The following is a 17,276-nucleotide window of genomic DNA, read 5'->3' as shown; positions in this document are numbered from 1 at the left end:
AAACTTTGCCTGTTTTATCGGAATGCTTGCAGTCTAATCTTTGTTTTGTGTGAGTAAAGTCTGAATTGGCAGCTAGCCACTGGGTTGCTGCCAGCTTTATCATCAAATAGTTTTGTCGTGTGGCTTATTAACTCCGGGCCGTCTGTGGGAGTGCCTGTGTGGTACGGGACAGAACAATAGGTTTCCTGTGTTGGCTTTTTTTTAATTTGCTCGATTTCTACAGAGACTTTGATCCAGAATTTTGGATTATTGTTATCGGTCCAGTGCTTAAGGAGCCAGGCTAGAAGCCAGGAGACTGGGAGTTCTAGTTCTGCCTTAGGCATGAAAGCCGGCTGGGTGACTTTGCGCCAATCGCCAGGGGACGGGGTTCTAGTCCATTTTAGGAACGAAAGCTGGCTGGCTAACTTTGGGGCAATCACTAGGAGACCGGGAGTTCTAGTCCTGCCTTAGGCACGATAGCCAGATGGGTGACTTTGGGCCAATCACCAGGAGATTGGGAGTTCTAGTCCAGTTTAGGCACAAAAGCGGGCTATCTAATTTTGAGGCAATCACCAGGAGACTGTGAGTTCTAGTCCTACCTTAGGCACGATAGCCAGATGGGTAACTTTGGACCCATCACTAGGAGATTGGGAGTTCTAGTCCACCTTAGGCATGAAAGCTGGCTATCTAATTTTGAGGCAATCACCAGGAGACTGGGAGTTCTAGTCCTACCTTAGGCACGATAGCCAGATGGGTAATTTTGGACCCATCACTAGGAGATTGGGAGTTCTAGTCCACCTTAGGCACGAAAACTGGCTATCTAATTTTGAGGCAATCACTACGAGACTGGGAGTTCTAGTCCTACCTTAGGCACGATAGCCAGATGGGTAACTTTTGACCCATCACTAGGAGATTGGGAGTTCTAGTCCATTTTAGGCACGACGAAACTTGGCTGGCTAATTTTGGGACAATCGTCAGGAGACTGGGAGTTCTAGTCCTACCTTAGGCACGATAGCCAGATGAGTAACTTTGGACCCATCACTAGGAGATTGGGAGTTCTTGTCCATCTTAGACTGACTTTGGGCCAGTCCCTCCTCCGCAACCCTAACCCACCTCACAGAGTTGTTGTTGCGGGGAAAATAGGAACGATCGAGTATTAAATAGGTTTGCCAGCTATTTATAAAAAATAATCAAGACGGGATAGAAATCAATAAATAATAAACCTCCATTCCTCTCCAAATGGACTATGTGCTGGTTGCTTTTAAGACGAGTCGAAATGTCCAGCTCATCATCAAAATAGGACGAAAGGCCTCCATTCCGATTTAATTTCTTTCTAATTTAAGGACGGTCTCTGCATCCGCTTCCTGGAATTGGGTAGGTCTGATTGCAGCCTGAGGTAAAATCGATTTTTTTCCCCCCTCTCCTTGTCTTTAGTGCTCTTTCGGTTTCATTTACGAATCGGAGCAGCTGGAAGCCAAATGCCCTCAGTGCCGCAAAAGTTTCTGCGTCCAGTGCAAACGCCAGGTTGGTAAACCTTCGGGCCGGAGATATTTGTCTGAAACCGGTACAGGATTTCCCTTCCAACCAAGGGATGGGATTCAGCCGGTTCGGACCAGTTTGGGTGAACCGAATGTTAATTTTAATCTGCTTCGGCAAACCGGTTGTTCCAAGGACTGGCTGACCCCGCCCACCCTGCCCCGCCCGACCCAGGAGTCTCCACGCGGCCTGTTTTAGATGTCAGGTAAGTGCAGGGCACGCATGGAGGCTCCGGGAGGGTGAAAAACAGGCCTACTGGAAGTCCGGAAACAGGCCTGTTTCCGGCTGCCGGAGGGCCTCCGGTGCCCAGGGGAGGTTGTTTTCACCCTCCTGGAGGCTCCATGAAAGCCTCTGGAGCCTGGGGAGGGCGAAAAACAGGCCTACCAGAAGTACCAGAAGTCCAGAAACCGCCGTGTTTCCGGCCTTTTGAGGGCGCGTGAAGCGAACCGGTTGTTACAACCAGTGAATCTCACCACTGCTTCCAACTCTATTATTCTGTTATTCCTCCTCCTCCCCCCTCCTCTTCCTTAAATTCAGTAGCTGCACAATAAATCAGTACACAACACTTATTGAACTTTATTTATTTTATTTATTTATTTTTAAATTTATATACCGCCCTTCTCCCTGAGGACTCAGGGCGGTGTACAGCCAGAATTAAAAAACATGGAATACAAATATTAAAAAAACAATTAAAATATATATAAATTTGGCCCAAAATTAAAAATACAAACCAATTAAAACATTTAAAATTTCTTCTTAAGCCAGCCCGGCTTGCTGGAAAAAGTGGGTTTTAAGGGCACGGCGGAAGGCACTAAGGTCTTGGATTCTCCTTATCTCTGGGGGCAACTGATTCCAGAGGGTAGGTGCCCCCACAGAGAAGGCCCTCCCCCTGGGGGTCACCAGCCTACATTGATTGGCTGATGGCACCCCAAGGAGGCCCTCTCTGTGGGAGCGCACGGGTTGATGGGAGGTCGTCGGTAGCAGCAGGCGGTCTCGAAGATAGCTAGGCTCGATGCCATGGAGCGCTTTAAAGGTGATACCAACACCTTGAAGCGCACCCGGAAGACCACTGGGAGCCAGTGCAGCTCACACAGGAGCGGTGTTTCATGGGAGCGCCATGCTGCTCCCGTCACTACCCGCGCTGCTGCATTCTGGACCAGTTGGAGCCTCCGGGTGCTCCTCAAGGGGAGCCCCATGTAGAGAGTGTTGCAGTAGTCAAGGCGAGAGGTGACGAGGGCGTGAGTGACTGTGCACAGGGAATCCCGATCAAGAAAGGGCCGCAAGTGGCGAATCAGGCGAACCTGACAAAAGGTCCCCCTGGTTACAGCTGTCAGATGTTCAAAATGTATTTGAATATAAAATAAAGCTCGGGTTGGTAGTTGGGCTGTCGGCCTGCGCTCCGAGCTTGACCGTTCGGTTGCAAACATTTCGTCACCATTCGAGGAGACGTCGTCCGTGCGCTCAGACGGACGAGCCCACTTCAAAGCGCACGGACGACGTCTCCTCGAATGGCGACGAAACATTTGTAAACCAAATTGCTACGCTCGGAGCTCAGGCTGACGACCCACCCGACAGTTCTAGCGGATTGGCGCCTGCCTGAGGCAATCTAAGCATCTCTTTGTGTGGGGTTGCTTGGCTTCTTCTTCCGCTTGGGGGACAGAGGATGGAAGGCTAAATGCTGAATTTGGGGTGTCTTTTTTTTTTTTTTTCCTTCCGCGGCGACAGTGGGAACCCCAGCATCAGGGCCTGAGCTGCGAAGCGTTCCTGGATTGGAAGCGAACCAACGACCCCGAATACCAGGCGCAGGGCCTGGCGATGTATCTCCAAGAGAACGGCATCGGTAAGGATTTTGCCCCCGGGTTCATTTTGGGACACGCCGAGAAACGTGAGGTAGCTTTGAGCCAACTGAGTTTCCTACATTAAGCAGAGAGCTGGATTTTAATGCTCCCACTTCCTATCGTCAGTGCTTGGGAGTTTCTCCTTAACTTCTTGCTTAGGGGCAAAGGGGTTGGACTAGAAGACCTCCAAGGTCCCTTCCAGCTCTTATGATTCTATAATAGAAACAGCGTTGTCTAGTGATTAAGGTAGCATGCTAAAAAGCAGGAGACGGTGAGTTCTAGTCGTGAAAGCCAGCTGGGTGACGTGGAGCCAATCACCAGGAGACAGTGAGTTCTAGTCCTGCCTTAGACACGAAAACTGGCTGGGTGACATTGAGCCAATCACCAGGAGGCAGAGAGTTCTAGTCCCGCTTTAGGCATGAAAACTGGCTGGGTGACTTTGGGCCAATCACCAGGAGGCCGAGAGTTCTAGTCCTGCCTTAGAGATTAAAACTGGCTGGGTGACTTTGGGCCAATCACCAGGAGGCCGAGAGTTCTAGTCCTGCCTTAGAGATTAAAACTGGCCAGGTGACTTTGTGCCAATCACCAGGAGGCAGAGAGTTCTAGTCCCACTTTAGGCATGAAAACTGGCTGGGTGACGTTGAGCCAATCACCAGAAGGCAGAGAGTTCTAGTCCCGCCTTAGACACGAAAACTGGCTGGGTGACGTTGAGCCAATCACCAGGAGATGGTGAGTTCTAGTCCAGCCTTAGGCACGAAAACTGGCTGGGTGACTTTGGACCAATCACCAGGAGGCAGAGAGTTCTAGTCCCGCCTTAGACACGAAAACTGGCTGGGTGACTTTGGGCCAATCACCAGGAGGCAGAGAGTTCTAGTCCTGCCTTAGGCATGAAAACTGACTGGGTGACGTTGAGCCAATCACCAGGAGGCAGAGAGTTCTAGTCCTGCCTTAGGCATGAAAACTGACTAGGTGACGTTGAGCCAATCACCACGAGGCAGAGAATTCTAATCCCGCCTTAGGCACGAAAACTGGCTGGGTGACTTTGGGCCAATCACCAGGAGGCAGAGAGTTCTAGTCCCGCCTTAGACACGAAAACTGGCTGGGTGACTTTGGGCCAATCACCAGGAGGCAGAGAGTTCTAATCCCGCCTTAGGCACGAAAGTCAGCTGGTTGACTTTGGGCCAGTCCGTCTCTCTCAGCCCGACCCACCTCACAAGGTTGTTGTTGTGGGGAAAATAGGAGGAGGAAAGTGTATTGATTATGTTTTTCACCTTGAGTTATAAAGTGAAAATAAGAAAACATTGTTTTTGACAACAAGACAACGAATAAAAATTCCCTTTTTTATCCTCTTTTTTCCAGCTTGTCCCAAATGCAAGTTCTCGTACGCCTTGGCTCGAGGGGGATGCATGCACTTCCAGTGTTCCCAGTGCAGACACCATTTCTGCAGTGGTTGTTACGGGACGTTCTACGCCTCAAACGTAAGGATGCTCAGGGATTGTGTATTTGTGGTGCAACTCCGGAACTCGAGACCCTGCTGCTGTTCGGTTCTCCCTTTGTGGGCCTTGTAGAGGTGGAATTTGGAGAATAGGGGCAGAGACAGTTAACAAAACCCCAGGAAAATAACATACAGGTAGTCCTCGAACTTATGACCAACATCGAACCCAACATTTCCGTTGCTAAGCAAGACTGAAGGGAGTTTTGCCCCATTTTGCAGTGGGTTTTTTTTTTTTGCCACCGTTGTTAAGTGAATCGCTGCGTTGGTTCATTAACAACACGGTTGTTAAGTGAAACCAGCTTCCTCCACGGACATGGCTTGTCAGAAGGTCACAAAAAGAGGATCACAAGACCCCGGGAAACCATCGTAAATACGAGCCAGTTGTCAAACATCCGAATTTTGATCCCGTGACCACGGCAAGCCTGCAGCGGTCGTAAGTGTGAAAAACAGCCACGAGTCCCTTTTTTTCAGTGACGCGGTCACTAAATGAACGGTTGTAAGTTCGAGGACTATCCACCGTGTGAGAAAGTGGCTTAAAAACGCGGGAATTCTGCATTTTTGTGTATTCGCAGGCTGTGGAAAGTTGGTTTCTCTTTGTTCTTGTATCCAAAATTGTCGAAGCCGACTTGAAATTTCAGGGTGATTTTTTTCCCCCTTCATTATCTTATCTTCCTGGCCCGAATTGCATGTTTTTGTTAACTTTCGCATGGTTTCTTCAAGGCCGTTGTCTCTGCTGTTTTTTTTTTTTTCTAAGGATATTATCTGACAATGTTTCCTTGTGATTCTTCCAAATTGTAGTTATTTTTCACGTTTAAGGGGGGGTTACTACTCAGTTTTTCGGAGGAGGAGAAATGGATTGGAAAAAATATATAAATTGCTACTTATCACATGTCTGTTAGAAAGAGAGGCTGACATTCCACATAGAATGGAATAAAAACTCCTCGAAGCAGATTATTTTCCTTATTGGTTACTACCGTGTTTCCCCGAAAATAAGACCCTGTGTTATTATTTTTTTTTAACCCCAAAATAAGCACTTGGCCTTATTTTGGGGGAAGTCTTATTATTTTGGGGCGCGTGGAGCAAGATGGGGCTCCTCTTGCCATCTTACCTGATTTCCAGCTCTGTTTAAATATTTTCAGGGAGGGCTTATTTTCGGAGGGAGACTTATTTTAGCGCATGCGCTCAAAAGCCCAATTGGGCTTATTATCGGGATATCTTATTTTCAGGGAAACAGGGTAGCTGATAAGATGGCGTTGCCTGGGTATTTATTTATCCCAATCCTGTATTAGACGAGAAGAGCAACTTCACCCTCAGCTGATTTCGGCGAGAATTAAATTAGTACATGGTGCGCCCAGTAGGCCTGTTTTGTGCCCTCTCCAGGCTCCAGAGACTTTCTAGGAGCCTGGGGAGGGCACAACCCCCCAGAGGCCAGAAACGGCCCATTTCCCGATTTCTGGTGGGCCCGAAAATCAGCTGGCTGGCGTACGCATTCACGCTGGAGCTGAGCTAGGGCAACGCTTGCATGCCCACAGATATAGTTCCACGTCCTACCTGTGTCACGCGTGCCATAGGTTCGCCATTACAGCATTAGGGCTTATTTTCTGGTCAGGTCTTATTTTGGGGGGGGAAATACGGTACTAAACGCATCCATCTGGCTGACAATCTTAACTGGGGCTTATTTTGGGGGTAGGGCTTATATTACGAGCATCCTGAAAAATCATGCTAGGACCGTGATGGCGAACCTATCCCCGAGGTAGAGCCATCTTTCCAGGCACGCGAGCTGTCGCCCAACCAACCTGCAGCTGCACATGCGCGCGCACCCCAGCTGGTGTTCAGGCCTCCGGTGCGCATGCGCGCAATTCATGGGACCCAGCTGGTCTTCGGAGCTCTCCCGCGTATGCACATGTGTTTGTGCACGCAGTGTATGCATGCTTTGACGGCGTTCTCACGTGTGCATTGCACACGTGAAAACGACGCGCATGCACAGATGGTGCGATTCTGTGTTCAGCGCACGGGGGAGCCGCGCTAATCCTGCGCGCATGCACAGATGGTGCAATTGCACCCGCAGCGCAAAGGGGGCGTGCACAAAAGCTATGCGCCTGCTCAGATGGTGCGGTTCCTCCCGCTTCAGCCCAGTTCTCCCGAGCCGGTAGCAATGACAATATGACGTCACCGAACCGGTTCTGCCCCCCGCGCCCACCCTCCACGTTATTCTTACTTTTTACTTGGCCCCACCCCCAATCTATTGCTGCCTCCTGAGTCCCAGCTGATGGCTAGACAGAAAAAAACTGTTTAAACTCTTGCCGCAGGGCTTCAAAGGGCCGCCCTACAGCTGATCAGTGTTAAAAGAAAACAAATGAGTAGACCGGTGCCTGCAAAAATACATTACATGAGTAGATCAGTGCCTGCAAAAATACATGAGTAGATCAGTGCCTGCAAAAATACAGGAGTAGATCAGTGCCTGCAAAAATACATGAGTAGATCAGTGCCTGCAAAATAAATGGGTAGACCAGTGCCTGTAAAAATACATGAGTAGATCAGTGCCTGCAAAAATACATGAGTAGATCAGTGCCTGCAAAATAAATGGGTAGACCAGTGCCTGCAAAAATACATGAGTAGATCAGTGCCTGCAAAAATACATGAGTAGATCAGTGCCTGCAAAAATACATGAGTAGATCAGTGCCTGCAAAAAATAAATGGGTAGACCGGTACAGCTCTGCAAGCAGTTAAAAGCCTGGTAGACCAGTACCTCTGCTAAATCCTAAATAATTGTCACATGACCATCAAGCCACGCCCACAAAATAAGCCACGTCCACAGAACCGGTAGTAAAAAAATTTAGAACCCACCCCTGGGTTGCGTGCGCAGCGTACGGGGGAGGAGCCGCAAGTTAGTGCGGAGAGCACACGTGTGCGCGAAGCACGTGAAACGCGTACCTGTTCGGCACGCGGTGAGTAAAAGATTTGTCACCACTGTGCTAGGATGTTATTTTCCAGTTGGGTCCTATTTTCGGGGAAACAGGGCATGCGGCCATTCACTTAACGACTGTGGCCAGAAAGATCGGCAGCGGGACCAAAAGCTCCCTTAACCAACGTCTCACTTACACATGCGCTACAGACAAGTTTGCCCAAACTGAAACATTGGGCTCAGTTGTGGTCGTAAGTCGAGGACTGCCTGCAGTTTTCACTTTAGAGGAATGGGTGGGCAGTTCAACCATTTTCCTCCCCTGGCATTTTATTTTATTTCTCTCCCCTCCCCCCACCCCCCAATCTCTGCCAGAAATGCCCGATACCGCACTGCCCGATCCGGCGGTCCCTCCACGGCCATCATCCGCGCGACTGTCTCTTCTACCTGCGGGATTGGGCCGTGCCACGTCTGCAGAAGCTCCTCCAGGTGGGTCGGGCATGGGGTGGGGTGGGCTTTCAGGAGCCGGGGAGGGGGGGAGGGGGAACCGAGGGGGTTTATGGCTTCTTGGGAAACTAACTGGGATTATCTGGTTTCTTCTCTCCGTCCCAGGATAACAACATTGCCTTCAATACAGACCCCCCAGCGGGGACTCGGGCCACTCCCGGAGGTGCGTGTGACTAAATTTCCGGGAAGCTCACCTGTCCTGGAATGGCTTCATTTTAAGTCTTGAACGAAAGATTTTTTTTTTTAATTTGATTTATATGCCACCCTTCTCCAGAGATTCAGGGCGGCTTACAATGCGTTAAGCAATCGCCTTCATACTTTTGTATATTTTTATATAAAGTCAGTTTATTGCCCCCACAATCTGGGTCCTCATTTTACCTAGCTTAGAAGGGATGGAAGGCTGAGTCAACCTTGAGCCTGGTGAGATTCGAACTTGCAGTAATTGCAGACAGCTGATGTTAATAACAGTGCTTTAGTCTTCCGCGCCACCAGGCTCTTTTCACCTTCAAATATTTTCACTTCACTTCACTTCATTTTACTTTACTTCACTTTATTTTACACTTCATTTTATTTGACTTTATTTGACTTCACTTTATTTGACTTTACTTCACTTTATTTGACTTTAATTTACTTCACTTCAGTTTATTTTACTTTATTTTACACTTCATTTTATTTCACTTTATTTTACTTCACTTCACTTTATTTTACTTTACTTCACTTTAATTTACTTTTATTTACTTCACTTCTCTTCACTTTATTTTACTTTACTTCACTTTATTTTACTTCATTTTACTTCACTTCACTTTATTTTGCTTCATTTTACACTTCATTTTATTTCACTTTATTTTACTTCACTTTATTTTACTTTACTTCACTTCACTTTATTTTGCTTCATTTTACACTTCATTTTATTTCACTTTATTTTACTTTACTTCACTTTACTTTACTTTACTTCACTTCGCTTTATTTTACTTTACTTCACTTTATTTTACTTCATTTTACACTTCATTTTATTTCACTTTATTTTACTTCACTTTATTTTACTTTATTTTACTTCACTTTACTTTACTTTACTTTACTTCACTTCGCTTTATTTTACTTTACTTCACTTTATTTTACTTCATTTTACACTTCATTTTATTTCACTTTATTTTACTTCACTTTATTTTACTTTATTTTACTTCACTTTACTTTACTTTACTTCACTTCACTTTATTTTATTTCACTTTATTTTACTTTACTTCACTTTACTTTACTTTACTTCACTTCGCTTTATTTTACTTTACTTCACTTTATTTTACTTCATTTTACACTTCATTTTATTTCACTTTATTTTACTTCACTTCATTTTACTTCACTTCATTTTACTTCCCTTCCCTTCCCTGTTACCTTTATAGGTAGTCCTTGACGTACGACCACAATTTAAGCCCAACATTTCTGTTGCTAAGCGAGGCAGCTGTTGACCTATTTTAGGACTTTTCTTGCCACAGTTGTTAAATGAATCGTTGAAGTTGTTAAAGTTAGTCAAACGGCCGTTAAATGAATCCGGCTTTCCCCATTGACTTTGCTTAACCACTGTGTCACTTAGCAACACAAATGTTGGGCTTAATTGTGGTCATAGGTCGAGGACTGCCTATCGTCTCGATCCAATGACGGAATGGGCACGCTTTAAACCGTTGGGGTCTCTCCTCTGCACGCAGGTGGATGTCGGGTTATGGAGCAGAAAGAAACTCTGGACGGCTTGAAGGATGAACCGTGCGGCAAAGATACCCCGGCCGGATATGCCGGCCTTTGCGAGTGAGTAAAACCCCTTGATGTGGAGTCGAAAATGGGGACCCTTTTCCCAGAATTCCTAGCTGCGATCCTGCAGAGCTGAAATATGCCACAGGAAGTCCTCGACTTACAGCCACCGTCACGATCAGCACTCCCGTCGCTAAGTGAATCATCCCATGCTAGGCCCCCATTTTGCAACTCCCCCCACCCACGGTCGTTAAGCAAATGTGGCTCTCCCACCCCATTCCTTGGCTTCGCTCGTTGGAAACCAGCTGGCAGGGTCACAAAATGGGGATCACCTGAACCCAGGGATGCATCTGGAATTGCCATTGGGTAACGGCAGGGGGCCTTGGGACAGTCATAAGTGTGAGGACTGGTCGTAAAGGGGCGAGAGCAAGGAAGCAAAACGAAGGAAAGAGGAGAAGGAAGAAGAAGGAGAATGAAGAGGAAGGGAAGGAAAGGAAGGAAAGAGAAGGAAGAAAGAAAGAAAAAGGAAAGAAAGGAAAGAAGGAAGAGAAGGAAGGAAAGGAAAGACAAGGAAGAAAGAAAAGAAAGAAAAAAGGAAAGAAAGAAAGACAAGGAAGGAAGAGAAAGAAAGAGAAAGAAAAGAAAGAAAAAAATTAAAGAAAGAAGGAAGGAAGGAAGAAAGAAAGAAAAAGAAAGAAGGAAGGAAGGAAGGAGATTATAATGAGAGGGAGCTAGGGTCTGAGAGAAGTCCTGCCTTAGCATAGCCACCACAGGTGCCCCCCCCCAACATAAGTGATGTTGAGCTGGCCACGCCCACCCCAGCCACACCCACCCACCCCAAAGGTCAGACACAGCCCTCAACGAATGCGGCCCTCAATGAAATCGACTTCGACGCCCCTGTTTTAACCAGATCAATAGTCTCCAAACTTGGCAACTTTAAAAACTTGCGGATTTCAGCTCCCAGAATTCCCCGGCCAGCATGAGGCATTCTGGGAGTTGAAGTCCACAAGCCTTAAACTTGCCAGGTTTTGGAGACCTTCCTTGAAGGAGATGGCGGTTCTGACAAGGGGGCCTAGAGATCTGGTGAGCCGTGGCTGGAGGGTGGGTGGGTGGGGTTGGCAGGAGACTCGAGGGTCGCACTGATGGATGTCCCCGATTTCTTGATCCACTTCCCCACCCCCACCCCGTCTAGGGCTCACTACAAGGAATACCTAGTCAGTCTGATCAACAGCCACGCTCTGGATCCCGCCGTCTTCTACACCTTGCAGGAGGCGGAGATCGTATGCCGGAGACACCTCACCGCGGCCCAGCTGCTCCCCAGGGGACCGACAGAGGACGAGGAAGCGTATCGCAGGCGCCTGATCCAGGTGAACCTGTTCTGGCCTAGGCTTCCCCGGCAGCAAGAAGCCGAGTCCTCGTCCCGATAAACCCCTTTTATTTAATTGACAGTGAATTCCTCTCCAGCAAAGTCTTTCCTCTCCCGCAGTCTTTCAAGATCGTTCACAATTACCGACCGTTATCAGGCTTGGAGAGATATTGGCCAGGCCGATATCTTTGAAACGCCGCAATACTTAGCAAGAATGCAGGAATGAACGAATTGTCTCCTGCAAACTCCACTCCCCTGTCGCTCCTCTTTTATTCCCTCTGGGAGGGGCCATTCATCGTCCACCTGTGGCCTTACTCCTGAGTCGACCCTTGTTCTTCAGCCATTCCCTTCTCCTGGCAGCTCTGCACATGCTCACACTTGGAACAGGCTCCAGCTGTTCATCTGCCTCACTGATGTCTGACTCCAAAGGCAGCTGATAACTGGCATACGGCCCTGGCCCCCTCTCTGCCTCCGACGCAGAGCCTTCCCCAGACTCCAGGACTGGTCCATGTTCCTCCCCAACCTCCTCCCTGTCCGAATCTGGTGGGCCACAACTGAACCTTCTCCTCTTCTGTTGGTCTGGAAGTCTTCTTGCTTGAATTCATTTTTCATTTTCATTTATTAGATTTGTATACTGCCCTACTCCCGAAGGACTCAGGGCGGTGAACAGGCACAGAATAAAACACATAAATACAAAAGTTAAAAAACATAATTAAAACCAAATTAAATAATTTTGCCCGAGACAATTAAAATTCCCAATAATTTAAAAACAAATTAAAATTTCAGTTTAAAAATTTAAAAGAAAGGGGAGAAAATTAGGCCAGGCTGGCCTGCTGGAATAGGAGGGTCTTAAGAGCACGGTGGAAAGTGCGCAGATCCGGAATCCTCCGTATCTCCGGGGGGAGCTCATTCCAGATAGTAGGTGCCCCCACAGAGAAGGCTCTCCCCCTGGGGGCCGCCAGCCGACATTGGCCGACGGCACCCGGAGGAGTCTCTCTCTGTGAGAGCGTACCGGCCGGTGGGAGGCTGTTTGTGGTAGTAGACGGTCCCGTAAATAAACAGATCCTAAGCCATGGAGCGCTCTAAAGGTGGTAACCAAAACCTTGAAGCGCACCCGGAAGACCACCAGGAGCCAGTGCAGCTCGCGCAGGAGAGGTGTCACACAGGAGCGCCATGTTGCTCCCATAACCACCCGCGCGGCCGCACTCTGCGCCAGTTGGAGCCTCCGGGTGCTCCTCAAGGGGAGCCCCATGTAGAGAGCATTGCAATAGTCCTTCGCTAATCGATGGGATGCCTGCTTGAGCAGGGAGTTGGGCTGGACTAGAAGATCTCCAAGGTCCCTTCTAACTCTCTGTTATTCTTCTGCAGGTTCTAAGAGATGAAGTTCCTATTGACCTGGAGATCCCGCGGAGACGGAAGTAGACCGAGAAGATCACCCATACGAGAAGGGAGAAGCTGCGAGGAGCTTCCAAACGGATGGAGAAGAAGACATGTTGGGTTTTGAGAATTGTCCTTTCCGGTTGATTGTTCATATAGTGGGGCCTCCTGAGATACAGTCCTAAAGCCCTCCTTGCTCTAACCACTAGGTTGCCTTTAAGGGTTGTGTTGTTCTACACCTTGTTTCTTCTGTCTTGTGTGATACACAACCAGAGGTCTCCTCATTGGGACCAGTTAGAATATGGGTGTCTGTGGCAATTTTAAGATCTGTGGACTTCAACTCCCAGAATTCCCCAGCCAGAGAATTCTGGGGGAACTCAAGAAGAGTCTCTCTCTGGGGAATTCTGGGAGTTGAAGTCCACAACAAATCTTAAAAGTTAACAAGATCGGGCCTCCCTGAAAAACAAAGAAATTTAGAGTTTGTCCTAACACTGTTCAACAAGTTTTTGATTTTAATCTTAATGGATTTGTGGGTTAGGGGGAAAAAAAAATTTGCTGGTGTGTGGAATGGATGCTTTACTTCCATTGAAAGTTCCTTGTTTTCGATTTTAATTCCATTTATTCTTGTGGTTTTAATCCCATTTTGTTCTTTCAGCCGGCATGTCTCCCGGGAAGTGCATCGGTCTGAATAAAATTTATTTTGTTAAATGAGACTCTCGTTTTGCTGTCGTTAATATAGGTCTCCAGATCCCAGCGTTTAGATTTTGCCACTGACCGAAAAAAATACAGGCGTTAAAAATAAATTTCTGAGTGGTCTCTTTTTTTTCCCCTCTTCTCCAAATTTGTGGAACGCGTCTGCCAGTTTGGAGGTTGTTAATACGACTTAAATACCAGTGAAATCTCGGAAATTCTAATTAATAAAATTTGCAACATCTGGCAGGCAACATCAGGTAACTTTCTTGCTTTCTCCTAGAGAATTTGAGGATTTCTGAATTATTTGAATGTTTTAAGATACCTAGGGAGTTAGTTGTCCAAATAATGGCCATTTCCCACAGGTTTCTTCCTTACAGAGTTATTGAGTATGATGGTAGGCGTTGTTGCGATCACTCTAGAAATTCTGCTTGCCAAAAATGATAGTTCAGATACTTCCAAGAGGAGAAAACCTACCCATTTTTTCAGTATTTAAATCTTTTAAGGCAGCGTTTCTCAACCTAGGCTACTTTAAAATGGGTGGACTCCAAGAAGGTAAATAAAATGGAGAAAGTGATGCCGCCAGCAAGACTGGCCAAAATGTATAAGAACTCCTGCACCAATTGTTGGAAATGCAACCTGACTCCAGGAACATACTGCCACATGTGGTGGACATGTAAGAAAGCAAGGAGCTACCGGGAGAAAATTCATAAATGGCTAGAAATGATAACTGAGCAACCTATTGAGTTCAAACCAGAAATGTCCCTCCTTAGGTGTGTGTGTGTATATATATATATTTGTTTATGTAAGTTATGTTTATGTTTATGTTAGTGCAAAATGACTGCTGACATAAGCCTGATGATGGCAGATGGGATTCTGCTGAAACGTCGCTTCTACCCTTTTAGGGATATATCCACAATTACACAGGAAGAAACCTGAAATATTAACTATACACACACACACACACACACACACACACACACACACACATATATTATATTTATTTATTTATATATATATATATATTTGAATTTATATACCGCCCTTCTCCCCCTAGGGACTCAGGGCGGTGAACAGCCGAAATTAAAATACATACAATATAAAAGTTAAGATAGCTAAAATAAATAAAATCAATCGGCCCCCAATTTAAAACCCCAAAGCTATACAATTAAAAACTAACCCATAAAAAATCTAATTAGGCTAGGCCAGAAAGTTATGACAAAGCAACCTTTTACTTAGTGGTACATATATTGACTGCAGCTAGAATTACATAGGCTAAATATTGGAAAAATATTGGAACACCCCATCGGATGACGACATAATAAGGAAAATTTGGGAGTGTGCTGAAATGGACCGATTAACTTTAAAAATTAACGATAAAGAAGGCTCGAAATATTACAGGAGATGGAATAAATTTTACGAATGGATCAAGACAAGAGGTAGAAATGAGAGGGAAGTTTATGAATGCCAGTACAACGAAGATGTCTAAAACTATGGATATAATATGGAAAAAATTGTAAATAAGCTAATGTAAGTAGAAACTTTGTTGAAGTTTTTTTTTTGGTTGTATTGCTGTAATTACTCTTAACATAGTACAGTTATAGTTAATTGGTTAAGATTTATCATTGATCTCTCTGGCTCTGCTTTATTTGCATTGTTATCCTGACGGCACTGTCTTTTCAATAAAATAATTTAAAAAAAAAATGGAGAAAGTGGGATGAGAAAGTCATAATAATCATCTTCATTAATCATAATTCTCTATAATCTCTCTCACATAATAGATAAATGATAGATTATAGAGGAAAAATGACAATGAGAGACACAGACAAGGTAGATGGACAGATAAGATGATAGATTAGAGAGAGAGAGATGATAGATAGATAGATAGATAGATAGATAGATAGATAGATAGATAGATAGATAGATAGATAATAGAGTCAGCGTTCCAGAACAACCCTACTCCGATAAAAAACTCTGAGGCAAATCTTTCATTTATTGGAATAGGTATACTGGCACATCTGGGAAAACCCGAATCTGAGAGTTCCGGATTTTCCCTCAATAAATCAAAATCCCAAACCCATCAGTCCATCACATGGCCCAATCATCACCTGTCCCAACTTGAGTCACCACGGCAACCACTCCTCCTCCAAATGCAGGAACAACCCTGACCTTGACGGAAAAGAAGAATGCTATTATCTCTAATTAAAACCTCTCTTACCAAATCCCCCCTCTTATTTTCCCGAGAGCAAGAAGGGAAGCTTCCGGGGTTAATATGGCTTCCAAAGCTGACAGATGATTGATAGATAGATAGATAGATAGATAGATAGATAGATAGATAGATAGATAGATAGATAGATATGATATTGATAGATGATAGAGGCAGGCAGGCAGGCAGACTGACATAAATAAATAAAGAGATAGATAAATAGATAGGTACGTAGATATAGGCAGACTGACAAAAATGGTCAGAGATAGATAGATGATATTGGTAAGATGATAGATAGATAGATAGATAGATAGATAGATAGATAGATAGATAGATAATATTGATAGATGATAGAGGCAGGCAGGCAGGCAGACTGACATGAATAAATAAAGAGATAGATAAATAGGTAGGTAGGTAGATATAGGCAGACTGACAAAAATGGTCAGGGATAGATAGATAGATAGATAGATAGATAGATAGATAGATAGATAGATAGATAGATGGATGATATAGATGATAGAGGCAGGCAGGCAGGCAGACTGACATGAATAAATAAAGAGATAGATAAATAGATAGGTAGGTAGATATAGGCAGACTGACAAAAATGGTGAGAGATAGATAGATAGATAGATAGATAGATAGATAGATAGATAGATAGATGATAGATAGATAGATGATATTGATAAGATGATAGAGGCAGGCAAGCAGGCAGATGAATAAATAAAGAGATAGAGATAGATGATAGACAGACAGACAGACAGATAGATGATAGATGATATTGATAGATGATAGAGGCAGGCAAGCAGGCAGACTGACAGATGAATAAATAAAGAGATAGAGATAGATAGATGGATGGACAGGTAATGGATAGATAGATAAAGGATAGACAGAGACAGACAGACAATAGATGGACACAGATGGTAGATAATAGATGGGATAGTTTATATCATATATTTATAATATATAAATATATTTTTATATAATATATATTATATATTTATTTATTTATAATATAAATATATATATTATATAATATATATAATATATTTATTTATAATATAAATATATATTTTATATAATATATATTATATATTTTTATATTTATATTATATATAAAATATATTTATATTTTATATTTTAAATATATTTTATATAATATATAATATATATTTTTATAGTTATATTATATATAAAATATATTTATATTTTATATTTTAAATATATTTTATATAATGTATATATAATATATTTTTATATTTATATTATATATAAATATATATTTATATTTTATGTTTATCCTTATACCAGTTATCTCGTCCATGTTTGACAAACTAACTAACTAAATAAATAAAGAGATGATGGGTAGATGGATCGATAGATTGATAGATAAACACAGACAGACAGGCTGGACAGATAAGATATTAGAGGGATAGAGGGATTTGATGAGTGAGATGAGATGAGAGATGAGAGAGATGATAAAATAGAGGATAGAGATGCGAGAGATGATAGATAAATGACAGACATGAAGGAGATAAAAGAGAAGTGATGGCTAAATATACACAGGACACAATATTCCACTTTGAGGAATCAACCTCTCATTTCAACCTGAGCTACAAATATTCTCCTGTATTAAGATTCCA

At 44.4% G+C, this 17,276-nt stretch overlaps 1 protein-coding gene across 2 annotated transcripts in view; it reads left to right on the top strand.

Moving 5' to 3' along the window:
• Nucleotides 1-13,453, top strand: part of RNF31 (ring finger protein 31) — a 56,897-nt gene extending 43,444 nt beyond the window's left edge. For both annotated transcript variants that reach the window (XM_060684790.2, XM_087891677.1), the window contains exons 15-22: nt 1,414-1,503; nt 3,241-3,355; nt 4,713-4,831; nt 8,126-8,239; nt 8,363-8,420; nt 9,958-10,054; nt 11,190-11,364; nt 12,732-13,453. In XM_060684790.2, coding sequence (XP_060540773.2) covers nt 1,414-1,503; nt 3,241-3,355; nt 4,713-4,831; nt 8,126-8,239; nt 8,363-8,420; nt 9,958-10,054; nt 11,190-11,364; nt 12,732-12,785 — 822 coding nt within the window. In that variant the 3' untranslated portion in view covers nt 12,786-13,453. The remainder of the gene's footprint in view (nt 1-1,413; nt 1,504-3,240; nt 3,356-4,712; nt 4,832-8,125; nt 8,240-8,362; nt 8,421-9,957; nt 10,055-11,189; nt 11,365-12,731) is intronic.
• The last annotated feature ends 3,823 nt before the right edge of the window (nt 13,454-17,276 follow it).

Source organism: Pantherophis guttatus, chromosome 4 (assembly GCF_059756535.1).
Source record: "Pantherophis guttatus breed Tessera chromosome 4, ASM5975653v1, whole genome shotgun sequence".
Lineage (NCBI taxonomy): Eukaryota > Metazoa > Chordata > Lepidosauria > Squamata > Colubridae > Pantherophis > Pantherophis guttatus.
The sequence above is the reverse complement of the archived record's forward strand: the minus strand, read 5'-3'. Positions and strand labels throughout refer to the sequence as shown.